The sequence below is a fragment of the Pempheris klunzingeri genome, chromosome 12 (genome assembly GCF_042242105.1).
Source record: "Pempheris klunzingeri isolate RE-2024b chromosome 12, fPemKlu1.hap1, whole genome shotgun sequence".
NCBI classification, from domain to species: domain Eukaryota; kingdom Metazoa; phylum Chordata; class Actinopteri; order Acropomatiformes; family Pempheridae; genus Pempheris; species Pempheris klunzingeri.
Window position 1 is genome coordinate 16,824,582 of NC_092023.1, and position 18,919 is coordinate 16,843,500.

At 41.7% G+C, this 18,919-nt stretch overlaps 1 protein-coding gene across 1 annotated transcript in view; it reads left to right on the forward strand.

Annotated features, from left to right (window-relative positions):
• Positions 1-18,919, forward strand: part of slc30a6 (solute carrier family 30 member 6) — a 67,647-nt gene that overhangs the window by 12,252 nt on the left and 36,476 nt on the right. The window contains exons 4-5 of the mRNA XM_070841562.1: positions 429-513; positions 18,512-18,554. Coding sequence (XP_070697663.1) covers positions 429-513; positions 18,512-18,554 — 128 coding nt within the window. The remainder of the gene's footprint in view (positions 1-428; positions 514-18,511; positions 18,555-18,919) is intronic.

Here is an 18,919-nt window from a genome sequence, read left to right on the forward strand (position 1 = left end):
TTGGTCTGGGAAGTTTTCAGATCAGCTTTTTATATTTCGTTGTCTTAGTTAGATACAGAACAACATGCAACTGTTTTTTCGTGAAGGATTCTTCTGTATTTAGCAGGTTTTATATTACTGTAAAAAATAGACATGTCAACACTATCTGGTTGGCAAATTATTTAATGTTTACACAGATTGTAAATGGCATATCTGACTTTTTTAAATTAATGGCTGAATATACATTCACACAGACGTTGATATATTTGCTGTCATCTAAAAAAAACGTCTCCAATTTTCTATCAGTAATTGATTTCTTGTTACAAAAGTAGATATCTCCCATCAGGCCATATGCATAATGAATGACCTCTGTCGGGTCCCGACCCACAGGTTGAGCCTTCAGATATTGTTCTTTAACAGTTATTTTGTTTGTTTGTTGTCGTTTTCAGTCGTGGAGGATCCTGCTGTTCGGGGTTCTCAACCTGCTGTGTACCGGCTGTCTGCTGATGTGGTGCAGCTCCACCAACAGCATGGGTGAGCACACACACACACACACACACACACACACACACACACACACACACACACACACACACACACACACACATATTAAACAAACACATTAAACAAACAATGACAGAGGGAGATGCAGATAGACACATGCAAACTGACACTCACACACATGCACGCGCACACACACACACGCAGATGTACTAAGACTGACAGGAACACACACACACACACACACACACACACACAAACACTTTGAGACTGGACACAGACATTAACAGGCGGAGATACCTGTCTACACACAGTAAACACAGATTGACAGTTACACAGCCCTGTGTGTGTGTGTGTGTGTGTGTGTGTGTGTGCTGCAGCTTTACACACACACTGTGAACAAGTCTTTAGGAAGTGTGTTAGCAGTGTTGTCTCACCAGAGGGGATAAGTCTGATCCTGCTACTACTGCTGCTGGTGTTTGTGTGTGTGTGTGTGGGCGTGTGTGTTTGAGGGGGGGTCACCTCAGTCAAAATATGGCACTTTAAAGGGCATGTTGAAGAAACAGAGTCCTTCACAGCGTCTGTTTTTACCCTCTGGTGGTACAACACAGAGAACACATCTGTCATATTGACAAGCATGTTTTTTTTGTTTGGTTTTTTTTCTTTCCACAAATACAGCCAGAGCAGGGCAAAGCAGGGCCGTGTCCAACATTAGGAGAATAACATTTCAAAATAACATGTCTTGTTGATAACAACCCAGCTCTTAATTTTGTATTTTTGTTGGTCATTTTTATCATGATGACACAGATGATGAAAGTGACTCTGGTGTTCCCAGAGCTTCACTAAGCATGTTCAGAAGTCTCAAAAGCTATAACTTGGATTTGTTTTGTCAGTCAAGTTTTCTTATTAGTCTCAAACTCAATAAAGGTGCTATAATTTACTTGTATATATTGTTAGTTGTCAAACTGCTCGTGTTTCTTGAGCCGTCAGACGTCTTTTTAGTGATTTCACCTTGTTCCAACATGTTTATCTTTAATATTGTACAACAAATATGAACATTTCTTTGAAGATGACTTGCTAGTTCGCTGGCATACTTAAACACTAATCAAATCGAAAAGTCTCTAATTCCTAGTATCGATCAGGCCACTTCAGTACAGTATATCAGTTCGGCTCACTGTCACTTGCTGTTGAACACTCATTTGATGAGTAATGTCGCCTGCTATGGTTTTTCATCCTGGTGGAGAGTTTTAATCCTGTGATGTGTCCAATTACTGTCGTAGAAAATTCAGTTCTGCTCTGGAAACATTAAGCACTGAGAGTTTTAGGTTTTAAAGGTTTTGAATATGTGCATGAAATATCGGTTGTCAGTAGCTTCCATGAATATCAGTGTTGGTCGGAAGCGTGAGAGTGTGTTTGTGTTATCCAGTGTGCTGTGTGAGCACAGCAGCAGCACTTAAAACCATTTCTCTGCCTCAGCTGAGCTGTCCACTGGCTTTGCTGTGGACGACGTGACGAGCTTATATTTAGGGCACTAAAAGACACACACACAAAACACACATTCATGCACACACATCCAAACAAGGAGAAATGTGCAGATTTTAAAGGAGAACTCAGGTAATTTTAAAGCTGGACCCCTTTTCTACATATTCTGGTGTTTAAATGACTAGTAGGACCAGTAGATTGCTTTAGCCAGCAGCCGCTAAACAGGCTACAGTGGCTACAATGCACGTCCACTAAAAGTGATTGTTTTTGCCACTGACAGGCTCAGATTGTTATTCTAAGAGTCTGACAGCATTATGGAAAGGATCCCTACAGAGACGGACCTGGAAGATCCTTTTGGTTTAACCACAAACAGCCGTTATATCACTCTCTGCAAACACACCAGACTCCATTGACAAAAACATTTTTACCTGATACAACTTGGGAGTTGCTGGTCTACTGCTGCCTCGATGAGTAAGTTGGTTTGTTTTCTTAACTCCTTTAAAACACCAAAGTTGCACAACGCCCTGTGTTCTGTGAGGTAGAATCCGATTATAACAATCTGAGCCCGTCGGTGGCAAAAACAAGCTTTTAGAGACCTAACTTTGATTGGGTGCAGTTGCTTCAAAGGATTAAGCTGCAGATATTGCAGCCTGTTTAATGGCTGCTGGCCGAGGTGGTTTACTGGATTAATTGGAACCTACTAATCATTTAGACACCAACATATGTAAAGGTAGGTCCCAGGTTTAAATGTATGGAAGTTAAAGGAGGAAGTCAGAGTCAGTAGTTAAATGTTGGGTCAGGTATGATTTAGGGTGTGTTAAGGCTTAAAGAAAGAACAGAAGACAGTTAAGCTAGTTTTGGTGTATCATTGATTGATTTGTATGTACATAGTTCAGTGCTGCCTGTCTTCCTACCCATCTATCACCTGAACAGAGAAGTGAGAGTCCTGCGTACAGCGGTGCAGTGAGACAGTTGTGTGGTGAGGCGCAGTGTTTATGGTCAGCGAGGCTCTTGTCTGCCACCAACATTAAATCCTCTCAGGGATTCCATCGCTCAGGAAAATGCTGCCATGAAAAGAACAACATGCAACCTTATCCCTGCTCACCCACCCGTCCTGCAGATACTGCAGTATAAGCCGCACACGCACACACACACACACACACAGCAGAGGCGTCGGGTGTCGTGCAGACAGGAAGCAGAGGACAGAGGTATTGAACAAACGGGAGGAAGGCGACACCGCAGTCGATACTCAGGCCCGATGAGAACAACAGGGGCAGACAGCGGCCCGGTCTCAATACTGTCGGTCAGAGTCTTCCTCATGTGTAAAGTCTCCTCCACTCACAGGGGCAGCAAACATATTCTGAAGTAATAACAATGTCCACCTGCTACTTTTTGGAGACTTTCTGCTCTTCGGTCACTACACCTGTTTGACAACTGGAGTTATTTTTCATATTTTATGATGCTGAAATGATGAAGACTGATGCTGGAGTTCAAAAGTCAGTTTACACATGAACACATTAATAATCAAATGCTGAGAGGAACTTTTTTCAAGTAAATGTATATACTTGTGATATACAGGTGTACTTCACTATAATTATCTGTTAAGGCTACACAAAGATGTCTGGTTCCCTCCTATTCCCTTATTTCTATCCTCCTTAGTAATTAGTTTGCTGTTTGTACTGTTCCAGTGTTTTATTTGTCACCTGTAGTGTTGGAACCTCTAGGACAGAGATTCAAAGTACAAGTTCTCACTGCAGATAACAACATTAAAAAAAAAAACAAAAAAAAACACGAAAAGCAAGCAGGTTCGTATTTTTTTCCTCCTCTGCAGTGAAACGATCGTCTCTTGTCTCCTGACTTTTTCAGTCCTTGTAGCCATTTCAAAATTCCTTATTCAACTGCGTCAGCTAATGTTAGAGTTATGCTACGTAAGACATGACGCTCATCACACTTTGACCCTACGTGACTAAGCACAAGCAAATTTTATGTCTAAAATATGTGTTATAACTTTTGTCTGTGAGAAAATCTCACTGTTGGTTTCTGGTTTGAAGGACCTGACTTTTACACTCACAGTTCTGTCTGCTCTGCTGCCAAGTAAGCACACCGATCTGACTCTCATTATTCTCATTTACTCTCAGCTGTCAGTCCCACACACTGACTGTGTGTGTGTGTGTGTGTGTGTTTGTGTGTGTGTGTGTGTCAGGGCCAGTGGGATCTCTTAATGTCCTTAGCTGTTGGCTTAAGACCCTGAAGATGTTGAGTGTTCAGTGTTTGTCTTCCACTTCATTAGACTCCACACACACACACACACACACACACACACACACATGTATATGTGCTGTTCATATTTTTATTCATATACCTCGCAGACGTTTTCTTCTTTTCGACTTGTATGTATATGGACAAACATTTTAAAATCAACCTTACAGTCAACACTCTCCGGGCTTTGGAGGGGAGACGCTGTATATGTGTATGTATAATTACTTTTTATGTTTAGTTTCAAGCGAGTTAACTGATAGTAAGGAGGTCAGAGGTTTATGCTGCGTCATATTTCTTTCCTTAAACGCTGCCTTCCACTTCTGATCATTCATATGAACCATAGTGTTCAGTCCTCATTCAAAACTTCAGAATTTAAAATGAACGTTTGGCCCATTTTGAAGTAGGGGTGGGACATAAAATTGAGTGTCCTGCTAAATGTTTGCTAACTCTAAAATCAGGTACAGCTGAATGTAGCAGTTCAAGTTTAATTCAGTATTCAGGTTTATGTCTCTGTTCCTTCTGTTGCACATGAACAATTTATTCACTACGTCTCTCTGCAGTACAGCAGTGATGCTGCTCAGATTAAAGTCTGACAGACTGACTGACATGTTGTGATTTTTTTTTTTGGAAACATGCCTCATGATATCAGTCTCTAGAAGTATATGATTCAGTTTTCCCGATACTTGTAGAATTGCAAAAATGTGAAATCTCAATACATATCAAATCTGCACCCAAGTATCATTATAGTATCGAATTGGAAGAAAACATGTCATAACATCCATCATGTCTAGCGGAGGGAGATGGGATCTTCCTTTGGCATACTGCAGGCAGCAGGTATACAGCCTTGTCAGTACTGTCTATGTCCATACAGCACATTAGTAGGTCAAATTATAATCACTGTATCATGTTAAAGTTTAAATCATGTTTTCGGCCAAAATTCTGAATTCAGACTTTTAATGAAATCAAATGCTTTATTTGCAAGAACTGAAATGTTAAGTTTTCTCTCAGTTTATCTTAAAATAACTTTGCGATCAGTTAATTCCCAAGTTTTTGCTTCAGATTCCACATTTGATGCAGTGTCTGTTGATTATTGCACTCCATGTTGGTCAGTTGGAACTGTGCGTCAGGAAAATGTGTACATCCAAGGCCTCCAGTCTTTAGATGAAGCATAACCCACATAGAGGACTGCTCCCCCCTCCCCTCCCCACACATGCTCACACACATGCGCTCACACACGCTCACGTCCCCGTTGACCCCCCTTTGCAAGTCTAATGCCATGTTCTAGAGCAACTGCCACACTGACAAAGCCTCATATGTACATATTGTACATGTACGCACTCTGCTGTCGGAACACACGCATGGAGAAACACACACACAGACACACACACACAGACACACACACACTGCTCTGGCCCCATTAGCTCATGACTATCGGCTTAACAGACGTGTAAATACACACTATATAACGTACACATACACACATGCACACTGCAATCTGGTCCTACAGTATGCTCTCCTCTTGGCTGTCAGGCTGTTTGCAAACAAATACACACACACACACACACACACACACACACACACACACACACACACACACTCGTGGCCGTATAGACTGAATGCCTCGCTGGCGCGATGAGGCGGTTAACCCTTAATTGACCCAAGAAGCTGCTGAATGAGATAATCAGACTGCAGCTTATCCAGACCTACTGTACCTAATGTCCTTTCCTGTGTGTGTGTGTGTGTGTGTGTGTGTTTGATGTGTGTGTTTGATTATGTGTACATTAGTTAAGAGAACAAGGACACACATTGCACTATGTGTGCGTGTATGACTTTATCTTTTCCAGTTCACTGACTGTGGAGGAACATGATGCAGACGGGGTTTACACGTGCTTTTCTAAGATTGACACACGTGTTAAGTTTTGTGAAATGATGAAAGATATTCATGTTCTTGTTCAGTGTTGTTATAACAGAATGCCTGTGAGTGACTGAAATCACGCTGGCTTTCTTTGAATGGGAAGCAGGGCATGTGCTGACCAGTCAGCCTTTGCCGGGAGTTGGTGCTAGAGGAGTTGAAGCCCACTTTTACTACACTGCATCAACAATTTCTGGCACTTGGGGGCAGCAGAGTATGCTCAAAATGCAGCATTGCATCTTATCACCATATAAAGTTGCTATTCAGCATGTCGTAGCCAACAATTACTTGTGTAGTGATCCAGCCAGCACAGGGTAACATGATCTTTCATTTGCAGTGGTTTTTGTAGCCACTTAATGAATTTCCTGATAGAAACATTTCTCCCTTTAGCTGTGGTTTGGTCTCTCCAACTCCTTTTTAGCTGCTAGACGTTCCACTTTCCTCACCAGCTTGTATCCGACTTTGTCTGTGTGAGCTCAGGAGGTCGTGTTTGGCGGGTTTATCAGAAAACAGCTGCCTGCTGCCACTGAGATTAAACCAAATAGGAAATGTGCTGGACAACCAAAACTAAGAGCTAAAAGAGGCTAAAGCTCCATTCATACTACAAATGACGACGAATCATGCAAGCTTAGCTCCATATCTTTTATCAAAGGTTAACATCATCACTCACAGGGTCCCATTCTCCAACTCCCCAGGCACAGGGCATGCTGCATTCGAGTCACAGTGTGTAGAGGCTGTAATTATCAAGACCCAAGTGGGTAGGAATGTTTACCGCCAAGTCGTAATCCCCAGCTGTGTGCAATGTCATGTAGACTGATACAAAAGGCTGGAATTGGACTGAATTGGACCTTATTTGGTTCCTTTGTTTGAAACACAGATACATTTCATGAAAATGAACTGGCTGAAAGCAGCTGAGAAAAGACGTATCCAGACCATCAAACTGATTCAGTCTGTGTTTTCAGTGGACTAGAACTGTCCCTCAGTACACACGAGGCTCTACTGCACTCGATTCTACTTTAATATCTGCTGAATTTAACTGAGTCACCGATGACGATCCTCCATTTCACCCTAGTCTAGTTGACTCAAGCGGACGCGCGATCAGCTGCTGGATGTGTTTGTGCACCTCAAGGTTGGGTTGTGTGTCCGTGTGTGTGTCAAAGTGCTGTTTAAGCAGAGCCGTTGTTGCACTGTTGCTGAAACATAAGCTGATGATGAATCTACAGAACTGTGTGTGTGTGTGTGTGTGTGTGTGTGTGTGTGTGTGTGTGTGTGTGTGTGTGTGTGTGTGTGTGTGTGTGTGTGTGTGTGTGTGTGTGTGTGTGTGTGTGTGTGTGTGTGTGTGTGTGTGTGTGTGTGTGTGTGTGTGTGTGTGTGTGTGTGTGTGTGTGTGTGTGTGTCTCGTCGGCCCTCCTGTATCAAATTGTGCAGTGGGCAACTAGATCAGCTTTCAGCCTTTTACAAAGTAAAGACATCAGCTTTTTGTCTCACTGGACCAAACACACGCTCAGTAGCAGTTGTCTTTCACCTTAACTCACCCCCCCAACCCCCTATGTCTTCCAACACTCGTTCACCTGACCCCACCCTCCTGTTTCCTCTTCTCCTCCTAGCTGATGGATGGATGGACTGTCTTCCACCTCCACAGCCTCCATGAGTGAGTGTGTGTGTGTGTGCGCGCGCGTGCACTTTTGTCTCTGTGCCTGGTGCACACCAGAGGATTTTCAAATCTTAACTGACTTTAAAAACGACCACAGGCATAATGACACATTTAACCAGTTTTTAATATTCTAATCACAAGCCCAGTAATCTGTGAGCCCCGTGACCGCGTGCAAGCACCAGAAGCTGGTGGTCATTCGGTGGGAAGACGCTGACACCCATAATTATTGCTGTTCCTTTTACACTGCATGAAATATCAAACATGTTTTATATTTAGGTTTCAAAATCGGGGAGACTCCGATCTAATCAGTAACATTAAGGTTATGTGTGTAAACCCCTCACACTACAGGATCATTTGGGCAGACAATCTGTTCAGACCAGACTGTAATTGAGAACACCCTTGTCATTGTAGGGAGGGGCGAGTCAGGTCCAAAATCTGCCCAGTTGTCCTTAAGTGTGGGCCATCATAAATGTGTCTCCTCAAGGAAAAAATGAGAAACGCAACAGATTTTACACATTCAAACTCAGTGTTGGGGAGTGCTGCTGCATATGTTTAAAAGTGGTACTACAGCAAGCCTTTAGTGTCTCCAGAGGCAGCCGGGGATGTTTGAATGATGTCACATGAGTCAGCGTCGGGCAGCGCTGAAGACCACAAGTTTGAAAAGTTCACAAAAAAAGGAAAAAAAGAGGTTGAACCTCTGCAGCCTGCTGCTCCTCTCTGCTGCTGGCTACGCGAGCTGCTAACGCACCTGAATCTCATATTTAACTGTCTACGGTCGAGTTGCATTGTGGGTAATGTAGGCACCAGTGTTTTGACACAGCAGAAAAGATGATATCTCTTGGTTTTAATGCTTCCTTTTAAACCGTCAGCCGTGAGTCAGAGAGCATTACACGCATATCTAAAAAAGCATAACAAGTTAAAGGCCTTTTGTATATTTTCACAATATGGTTCCTTTGAAGGCCAGAACATATGATATTATATTTAGTGAATCACTATTATTATTCTAATGTATTGTATTTTTCTGTCTATTTGACTGCCATATGTATATCTACTCCCCCTGTGTGTGTGTGTGTGTGTGTGTGTGTGTGTGTGTGTGTGTGTGTGTGTGTGTGTGTGTGTGTGTGTGTGTGTGTGTGTGTGTGTGTGTGTGTCTCCAGCTGTTTTTTGGCCCAGAGCAGCGCTGAAAAACCAGGTCAAGTGTCTCTTCCACAGACGAATAAACACTCCTCCTCCTCTTCCTCCTTTCTTTTCTATTCTTCACTGTTCTCCTCTTCATTCACCTGAGTCGGAGATTAAGACTGAACCAGTGATAAGAGAAGGAAATTTTGAATTTTGCTGTCAGTCCCTAAAACAGGAGCAAGATGGTGATTAAAACCCTTTTCACACTGATTTGTAAATTTGCCCGATCTGAAACTCCAGTAACAAACTGTACTGAATCTGTTGATACATACACTCAGTTCCCAGCCCTAAAGCTAATGCAGTCTAATACATTGATGATACTTTGGAGGATGTAGTTCATGGTGCTGTTGAACTATTTGGCATCATCAGAGGGCCCACTGTGACTGGTTTAAACGGGATGGACACAAATTACGGAAACCCCCGTCGGTTTACTGTTTCTTTAACATATTCCTCGTGGTCGATGTTGAGACATGAGACAGTAAGGAATAAAAGAGAAATTTACTTGTTTGCCTTAAAAATATATTTGAGGAAAAGATGAAAGAATGAATTGCACAAAAGCAGCAATTTGCCACACCCCAAATATCAGAATATAAGGTCAGAGTGAGTAAGAATAATGCAAATAAGGGTCGGCTTTGTTATTTTATACATTTCTGTTGCCGTTTATATATATATATATATATATATATTTTTTTTTTTATTATTATTATTTTTTTTTTCTTCATTTTTTTTATTTATTTATTTATTTTTGGTCAGCACAGTGCTTGTGTGCATATCCATTAGTTTGTTTGTTTCTCATCAAGAGATGGTTGAATGTGCACATGTGATCTGAGCTCTGTGTGTGCGTCTGTGTGTGTTGTAGCGTGTGTGTGTGTGTGTGTTGTCCCCAGGCCCTCGGTGTTCCTGTGTGTCAGAACACAGCTGGTGAAGCAGTTCGTCCCACAGGGCCTTCAGTACAGCCAACACACACTCACAGTAACTCTGTGTGTGTGTGTTTGTGTGTGTGTATCTGGGTGATGAGCTCCTCTTACTCCCCAAACAGCCACCACATCTGCTTTGCTCTCAGTATGAGTCCCATGAGATCCTACCTTTTAAAGGGACAATCCACTGCAACAAAACACTTGGGCTGCAACAATCATTTTTATCACAGTTTTTTTTTTTGTCATGACAATGTTGACCTAATCAGGAAAAACATCTTCTAATGTCTTGTTTTTCGAAATACGTTCCATTTTAAAAGGATATAAAACCAAGAAAAGCAGCAAATACTCACATTTGAAAAACTAGAACATGTTGAATGTTTGTCACTTTGCTTGAAAAAAGGGGAGACATTTGTCCAAATTCTTCCCAGTTTTCATACTTGTTATATAATACCTGAAGTAAAATATAATACCTGAAGTAAAAGCCACTGCTTTATGCTGATGAAGTGACTTCAAATTTGTAAAAATTCCCAGTTCTATTGCTGAAAAATGCAAAAAGGCATCATTGTCATTGTTATGCATGTCTTAGAAAATACAGATTATTTGGTTTATCTGTTGGTGTTTTTTGATGCCACTGACAGGCTCAGATTGTTATTCTAAGTGTCAACATAATGGAAAGGATCCCTACAGAGACAGACCTGCAAGATCCTTTTGGTTTAACCACTAGCAGCTGTTAAATCCCTCTTATCACAGCCACCAGACTCCATTGACAAAAATAGTCATTTTACATGGGACTTGGTGGTCTACCGCTGCCTCCAACCAGTTAGTTTGTTTGTGTTATTGAGGGATTAAGGTATTATAACTAACTATACTATAACAAACTAACTAATGGAGGCAGCGGTAAACCAGCAACTCCTGAGTTCTGCGAGGTACAATTACTGGTTTTGTCAAAGTACTCTGGTGCTTTTGAAGAGAGCGATATGACTGTTTGGGGTTAAACACTTAGAATAACAATCTGAGCCTGTTAGTGGCAAAAACAAACGCGCATAGTGGACGTACTTTGATCAGGTGCAGTTGCCCCAAAAGATTAGTTTACAGCCCGTTCATTGTCCGTTCAGGGCTGCCTGCTGAGGAAATATTCACATTTAAGGAGCTTGAATCAGTGAATTTTGGCTTTTTTCCTCTTTTTCTTTAAATAACTTAAACCACTTCATGGGCCATCAAAATAGTGACAAATCCAGCAGGGTCACGGTGTACTGACAGACCCTGGAGTAAATCATGGATTAGGGTGAGAAGTTCAATCAGTGGAGGTCAGCAAAAATGAGATTTCCTCTGGTGTTAAGCTGCTCTATATGGTTGTGACAGCTCAGGGTAGCACTCCTCTTTAAACACTGGCAGAGATGGGAGTCATTTCCCATATAAAGAAACTTGGCAATATGCCTTTATTCCAAGTGTGCACAAGTCTGAGAATATTTGGCCAGTTACGGCTGTTTTCCTCCTCTTAAATGCAGGATCCAGGTCATCAGGAGAACCCTGAACATACCAGCACTTAGTTCTCCTAATGGCAGTTTTGTCTTAACAGATGATGTTACATTGATTATCATCAGCGGGGTTCAGGGTCAGGACACAAGGGGCCTGAAGGCGGGGCGGGCAGCAGTACGTTTGGTTTAACATATCACCACCAGCTGCCTCTCAACTCCCACGTGGAGACACCAGGATCCATTTGACTTCATAAATGGACGCTGCAGAGGTCTGGTTTCATATCGACAGAAGTTGTTTGTCACATCAGAGGATGATGAGATGTGTGTGTGGGCCACAGTCAGCAGGGAGTGTGTGTATGTGTGTGTTAACCATTTGAAGAGATGCTTGTTTTTGTGTGTTGGATTGAGGGTTTTGAACATGTTTTTGTTTCTGTGGATCACTTTTGATAAATTGTCCCTCTAATTAGTAGCTGCTGCACTTGAAATTGCAAATTATTTGGTAAAGTGGAAAGACGGTCTGTTGATGTTTTGTACAAACCTAAATTCTGAGCATATTGTGTTATTAAAACAACCCCAGTGTGGAGCCTTATGAGAGGCAGAATTCAACCACAAGTCAAAGATCTCAATCTCGTTTAGGTGCATTAACTATAGCTACAAAAACCGAAGAGTGTAATGGCTTTGTTTGTTACGTGATTTAGATGAGATTGAAGGCCAAGCCCATTACATGTATAATTATCATTATGTGATCATTTAAGAGTGCCACAAATGTTTTCAGTCTGTGTCTGTGTGCTTGTATGTGCTTAACACAAGAAATAACAACGAACTAAACTTAATAACGACTAATTTGTGGCCTCATTTGTTCCCCATATGACTAAAATGACTCCTGCCATGGTTGAAATCGTAGCGTGACTCTTCATGTTTCTTTGTGTGTTTATCGTGTGTGTCTGTGTGTTTGCATGTTAATATTAATACAGTGTTGTGATCACTTGTTTTGTGTGCATGTCCTTAGTGAGTATGTGTGTATGTGTCTGTCAGGTGTGTGACTTTGTGTGTGTGTGTGTGGGCGTAGCCCTCAGGTCCAGTGTCATGTTACTCCCTCAGTGGTCAGCAGTGTCAGCGCTGGGCAGTGTTCCCAGCCTCCCCTCCCCATCCCTCCCGTCCCCTCTCTTCATCTTTCTCCTCCTCGTGTTATATCAGTCCATCCTCCATCTTACTCTTGCTGGTTCATATGCTCCTCATGCTCCTCCTCCTCCTCCTCCTCCCTTGGGAGCCTCCTCACCGCAGCAGTTGAAGCGTTCGATAGAAGCTTTTAGTTTACATCTGCAGCACACGAGCTGACCTGACACCACAACCCTGTGTGTGAGTGTGTGTGTGTGTGTGTGTGTGTGTGTGTGTGCGCACTCAGGGTCTCACTTTACTGTTTACCGGAACCAATGACACTAAGCTGCTATTTGCTGTGGTTAGCAAATCCAGCTCCTCATTCTTTGTGTGTGTATGTGTGCAGAATATGAACATAATCTGATTTAAGCACAAAATCAGCAAAATGATGATTTGTGTAAAATGTGTAATCACTAACCACCTTGGATCAACTTCTGAACCAAAGAATATAGAGCAACACGTGTCACAGCCTTTTGGCACCAAGACTCGTTGAACACGGTATAAAGTCCTTCTTTCTCTGCGTAGACACACACAAATGCTACAGAAAAGTAATTTTATCATATTTGCCGCGACTAGTGCATCCAGCCTGTCATCCACTAACAACTCCTGCACGTCCCTTCAGTAGCACTCAAAAGGTTTGAAGTTTTGATTCCCCGTCGTACGAGGGAGGCATTAGGATCTGTTTTGCATGTTGCATGAAGTCAATATTTTCAGTGGAGACGCATAAAAAGTTCAATGAAAAACAATGTAGCCAAGGTGCACATGTGTAGCGATGTGCCTCTTTTTTTCAGCCATGTCCGTAGCGCACCAAGATGAAAAAATCTCAGGTGCATCAAGCGCACCACAGGCCATGTGACAAGAATCGACCAATGAGCAGTCTGGTCGAAAGATCAGAGAAGCAAGACGCATCCAGACCAGGCTTTTTGTCTTCTCCAAGGACAGATTTAGCTATAAATCTACTGTGAGGGATTTGTGGTGCTGACCGGCAGTGATTTTGCATGTGGTTGTTACTGGCTGGTTAGGCAACTTGAACAAAACGATGAAAGCGGTGCGGCTGATGTTTTCCATTCGATTTTAAGACGCAGCATCTGAAGAAAACACAATGTAGAATTTCCTCAAAGCAAGAAGTAAACAGAAAGATGCTAAAAAAAGAGCAAAGACATAAGACTTTAGTTAATGACCTTTTGACAGCACATTGTCGGTGGTGTAGTAGTTTTCTGTGTCCATGCCTGCACACGCTGCAGTGAATGAAATCTCAAACTGTTAGTATCGTCTTTAAACCCCCAAAACTGCATTTGACATATTTTTGAAGCACTCCAAGTTCTTTTTCTCAGAATCTGTGCTGGATAAAGTTATATCCTCTTTTCTTTTGGCCTGATTTATCCAATTGCTCTCACAAATGTTTTATTTATTATTTCTTCATCTTATACCTGTTTACAACCCATTCCATGCTTTATTGCAGTCTTGTTGTTTGTTGATGCCTCTGAGGGAGAAGTTAGGTGCTAAACAGTTGCAGAATCATTGTCATGTGAGAAAGAGATATCACTGAAGTTTGAACTGAATCTTGAGTGATCTTGATTAATCATGTATCCCTACACAGATTAAGAGTCTTTAGAACACACTCTGTCTCCCTGGTTACTTCATTCAGATGATTAGCAGTGATTAATGAAGTGCTCACATTATAAATGTGCTGATACATATTTGTATCTCTTGCCTGCACATTTACTGTGAATGTGCTTATAGTTAGTGCACTAGGCGTGTGTGGGAGTGTGTGTTTGGGCTGCTCCTCTGCAGACAGCATTAAATATTCATCCTCCTGCTCGTATTTCTCCTCTTTCATCTGTCTATCCACCTCTTGCTTCCTTCCTTCCTTACTGCCTCCCTTTTCCTTCCTTTTTTAATTCCATATGCCTCCCCTTCTTTCCTTCCTTCCTTCCTTGCTTCTTTCTTTTTTGATCCCCTTTCTTTCCTCTCATTGTTTTCTGCTGAAATTTAGTCAGGAAATGACACAAAAGAATATAAAATGAAACGTAAGGAATTGCAAAGTGCAGAAAGAAAGAAGAAAGTGAAAAGTGAATGATTTGACAAACTTCAAACTCTCCTCTCCTCTCCTCTCCTCTCCTCTCCTCTCCTCTCCTCTATCGATCATTTCTGAAAACAAACACAGGGATTTTAATCTTCCATTCTGTTCTGGGTATTGAGTTCAGGCCCTGTGGGGCAGCTGTCTCTGTGTCTGTTTGTGTCTGTACATGTGTTTATACTGGTGTACATTAGTGTTTGGGTGTCTCTTTGTGTCTGGTCTGTGTTTTGTGTATGTTTTTGTAGTTCTGTTCAAGGTGTGCATCATATACTCATTTCATACTGTGTGCGTGTGTGTGTTAGACAAGAATAATGTCCTGTCTGCTGTGTTTGTTGCTCTGGTATCACATCCACACGTCCTCTGGGTGTCAGTGTTTGTAAGCAGGAGATTTATAAAGGAATTGAACCAGGTTGTGTGTGTGTGTGCTGCGGTGTATATGTAAACCTATCCAAGCACAGCGAGGGGAAATTTCAGCCCAGGTATCGATCTGGTCCGGCCTGCTTCAGGGTCACTCTGATGTCAGCGTTTGTATTATTATTGCTTTTATTGTCTGCTGCTTTTAATTCAACACAACAAGATGACATCAAACCCCATTGATCCCTATGGATAGATGAGCAGCTACATATCAAAATAACAGGACACAGCACCAGGAAATCTGACTTTAAACAGCATTTAGCATTGTAGACATTAAACACAATGCAACTGATAATTAGTGAATAGCAGTTTCATTAAACATTCATTAGTCAGGCGTCTGTCCAGTACATGTATCTAAAGGATGCTTTCAGCAATGGCTGATTCAGCACTGGATGCTCAGGAGAGTCAGAGGAAAGGTCAGAGGATCATCCTGAGGGGAGCATACCTGATCCACATGTAATGGCACTCCATCTAGTACCTTACAGCTAATGCTAATTCATTTTGATAGGCCAAAATCCCTTCCTAATGCTACGTAGGGTTTTTAGTTTTGTCCATTTTTGTCGGTGCCCTGCAAAACCTGAACACACACTCGTTGACACAACTTATAGCTAAAAACTCTTTGGGCTGTTCCTCAATGTTGATGATGATAGTGTAAATTACAATTGTGCAATTGTAATCTTTGTTTTATTTGTATATAATGAGCTCTGGCAGCTTTTTGCTTTTGTAATCGAGTACTTTTCCACTGCAGTATTACTACTTGCTTCATTAACTAATTTCAGTACTTCCTCCAGTACTTGCTGAAAATGGTCTGTCTGCACTTTCTTTTCTTTAACACTAAAGCAATATTTACCAATGCAACTCCATGCAAAACTTCACTGAAATGTAATTAGATGGAAATCACAACACTTTCGAGACACTTTTCCTCAGCTGGTTCGTCATGTTTAGCTGCTGTTAAAATTCAGTTAAACATCAACTGTGGATTAAAACCCAAATGTACTTCGGTTCATTGACATTTTGGCATGTAAAATACAAGTTATGCCTGCCGGTACCTGTGCTTTGTTGGGAGCTTCAATAGATGTTTAGGTCTGATGAACAGTAGCGTTAACCGCGATCATCAGGAGGACTACATCTCTGTCCATGCTACTCTAAGCATTGGCCACTCCCGTGTCTCTCACCCTCAGAATCACATTCTAAGTAGAGCTGAATGATATTTAAAAAAAAAACACGTTTTGATTATTTTGACAGATATTGCAATTGCAACATGAGTGAAGTGGCCAGGCTTACATTTTCACTGAGAAAAATAGAAAAAAGATGATGTGACTTTTGCTGGGATCTGTACCAGACAAGTACGTTCCATTATGTTTGGGGAATATGGTTTGTCGGTAGGGCCGTCTGTAACACCACAATGCTTCATTCATAATGATATGTTGTGACAATTGCAGCTCCTGCCAACTGGATCTTGCACTTGGCCTTATTGCAGTTTTGATAATATCTTGATTAATTGTTCCAGCCCTAATTTGAGGGTGTACTTACCCTTTAAAATAAGAAACAATCAAACATTCACGGTTAAAATATTGTGCTCTCTAGACCTTAGTTTCAGGCTGTTGCTATCCCTTTCTCTTTCAGGGATTGTCTCTCACTCATTCACTTTCTCTCTGTCTGCCTGTCTGCGTACATGTCCGTCACCATGTCTATCTGTCTTCTAAACTCTCTCTCTCTGCCCGTCTATCTGCCTCGGTCTCTCAGTCCATCCATCTGTCTTCCTCCTAGCCTCTTTCTCACTGTCTCCCTGCCTGTCGCTCTGTCACTTGGCCTCAGTCTCGCCGCCTCTCTCTATCTCTCTCTCTCTCTCCCTCTCTCTCTTCGTCTGTCTCTCTGGGTCCTTGCTGTGGGCCTCTCTGTCAGGATTACATGGCGTCAGGTTGGCCAACATGGACGCCGCTGGTGGGGAAACAAAATGTTCCTCTCAGCACAAAGCCGCTCTAATCCGCTCTCCTCATCCCCCACAGCAGAGCCTGATTACAGAAAGCTGGCTGGTAGGCACTAAGACAGACAGGCAGGCAGAAAGACAGACAGTTAGGCAGGAAGAAAGTCAGTTAGGCAGGTCAGCACTGAGTAGCTGGCTGGTTAAATGACCTATTAGTTTATTGGCTTGTTGGCTGACTGAGTAATTGGCCTAATAACTGGCTAAATGGTCCTTCGGCTTACCTGATGGCTGATTGGCTGCTTGCCAGCTTACTGTCCAGGTGATTGACTCAGTGAAAGCCTGGGTGATTCAGTGACTTGCGAACTCAATGACTGATTCAGTGGCTAGTAGACAAGCTTGTTGGCCAGCTATCTAGTGAGGTAACTGCTTACTGTTTGACTTGATGGCTTGGTATTTAGACTTGGTGTATTGTACCCACGTCTGTTCAGGCTGTGTCTGCAACAGCAACAAAACAACAATAAAAATACAATACAATAATACCCCCGCAGACAAAATTAAGACACCTTGCATCATCTTGAGCTTGTTTTTAAACCTGTATTTCTTTACATTTTGTCACATTGTTACCAAAATTAGTAGTTACTGTTTGCAGTGAATCAATACCTGTCACTGGATGAAAAAATGGTGATTCTCTGGCAAGTCTGGAAATGTAAGGAGCGTCTTTCTTCTATAATTTTGAAAAATTATGGATGTTGATTTGCAATGGACTTCTGAGATGAAAATATGGATATAAATTTGTAATATATCATGTCTGTGTACACCTCCTGTGTCCTGAAAGGTAATATTACTGTTTTTGTCAATGGAGTCTGGTGGCTTTGAAGAAAGAGATCTAACAGCTGTTTGTGGTTAAACAAAAAAGATCTTGCAGGTCTGTCTCTGTATGGATGCTTTCTGTAATGTTGTCAGACACTTCCTCCACCCCCTTCAACCCTGTCTTCCCATCTGGGGAGGGGCGCTCACACATTGAACACAGCTCTCATATAGAACACACTATACTGCACCATGTACAACCATTTGACAGATCACCAATGAACCCTGCCTCCCTGACAGTTTGAATGTTCAGGTTTTAATCAACTTCATGGTTCTTTGCAGGCTGCAGTTGGTGCTGTTTTGGATTTCTTTATATTGGGAGGTGTATTATTTTGTCTGCCCTTTTTCATATGAGTCTTCACATTAGTCTGTCATGTCAGCATGCAAAGCTGATTAATGTCCCATATGCTGAACTGTAACCTATAAAACTGGGTTGATATTTTTCCAATTATTTCCTGCACATTCAAGTGTAACATTTTGTTATCATTATCATTTTAAACTCATATTTTTCCTCCTGTGTGAACCTGATCATCCAAAATGGTCAAATGCACTGTTAGTCATGCCTGCAGATGAAAGAGAATGTCCCTTCATTCATTTAAATCATGTAACACAAGCAAACATATGTATTCACTGATAAAGTATCTAACGTGGTTCTCATGTTTGATTTGTGATGGTCTTTGTTTTTCTCTGTTTTGTCATTTCAGCCCTAACTGCCTACACGTATCTCACTATCTTCGACCTCTTTAGGTGAGTATGTTTTCCTCGAACTACACATCATCTGTAACATGAGTGGGCTTTCTCACATCAGCTTTTCCCCAAAAATATTCTGCATATCAATGTTTGAACAGAGAGAAGAAAAAACCTGAATCTCATAAATTATCAATGATCCAGCCTGTTAAGCATTGCTGGTTCCAGCCTCTAAAGTGTGACATTTCCTGATTTATTTAGTCTTATATGACGGTAAAAAGAGTTTCTTTGGATTTTTAACTGTTGTTTAGTATTTTCTAATATTTTATAGGCCAAACAATGCATTTGCAGATGCAGGTTTGCAGATTACTCGGTGATGAAAATAAGTGTTACACACATGTAATTTATTCTGGAGTGTGAAAACC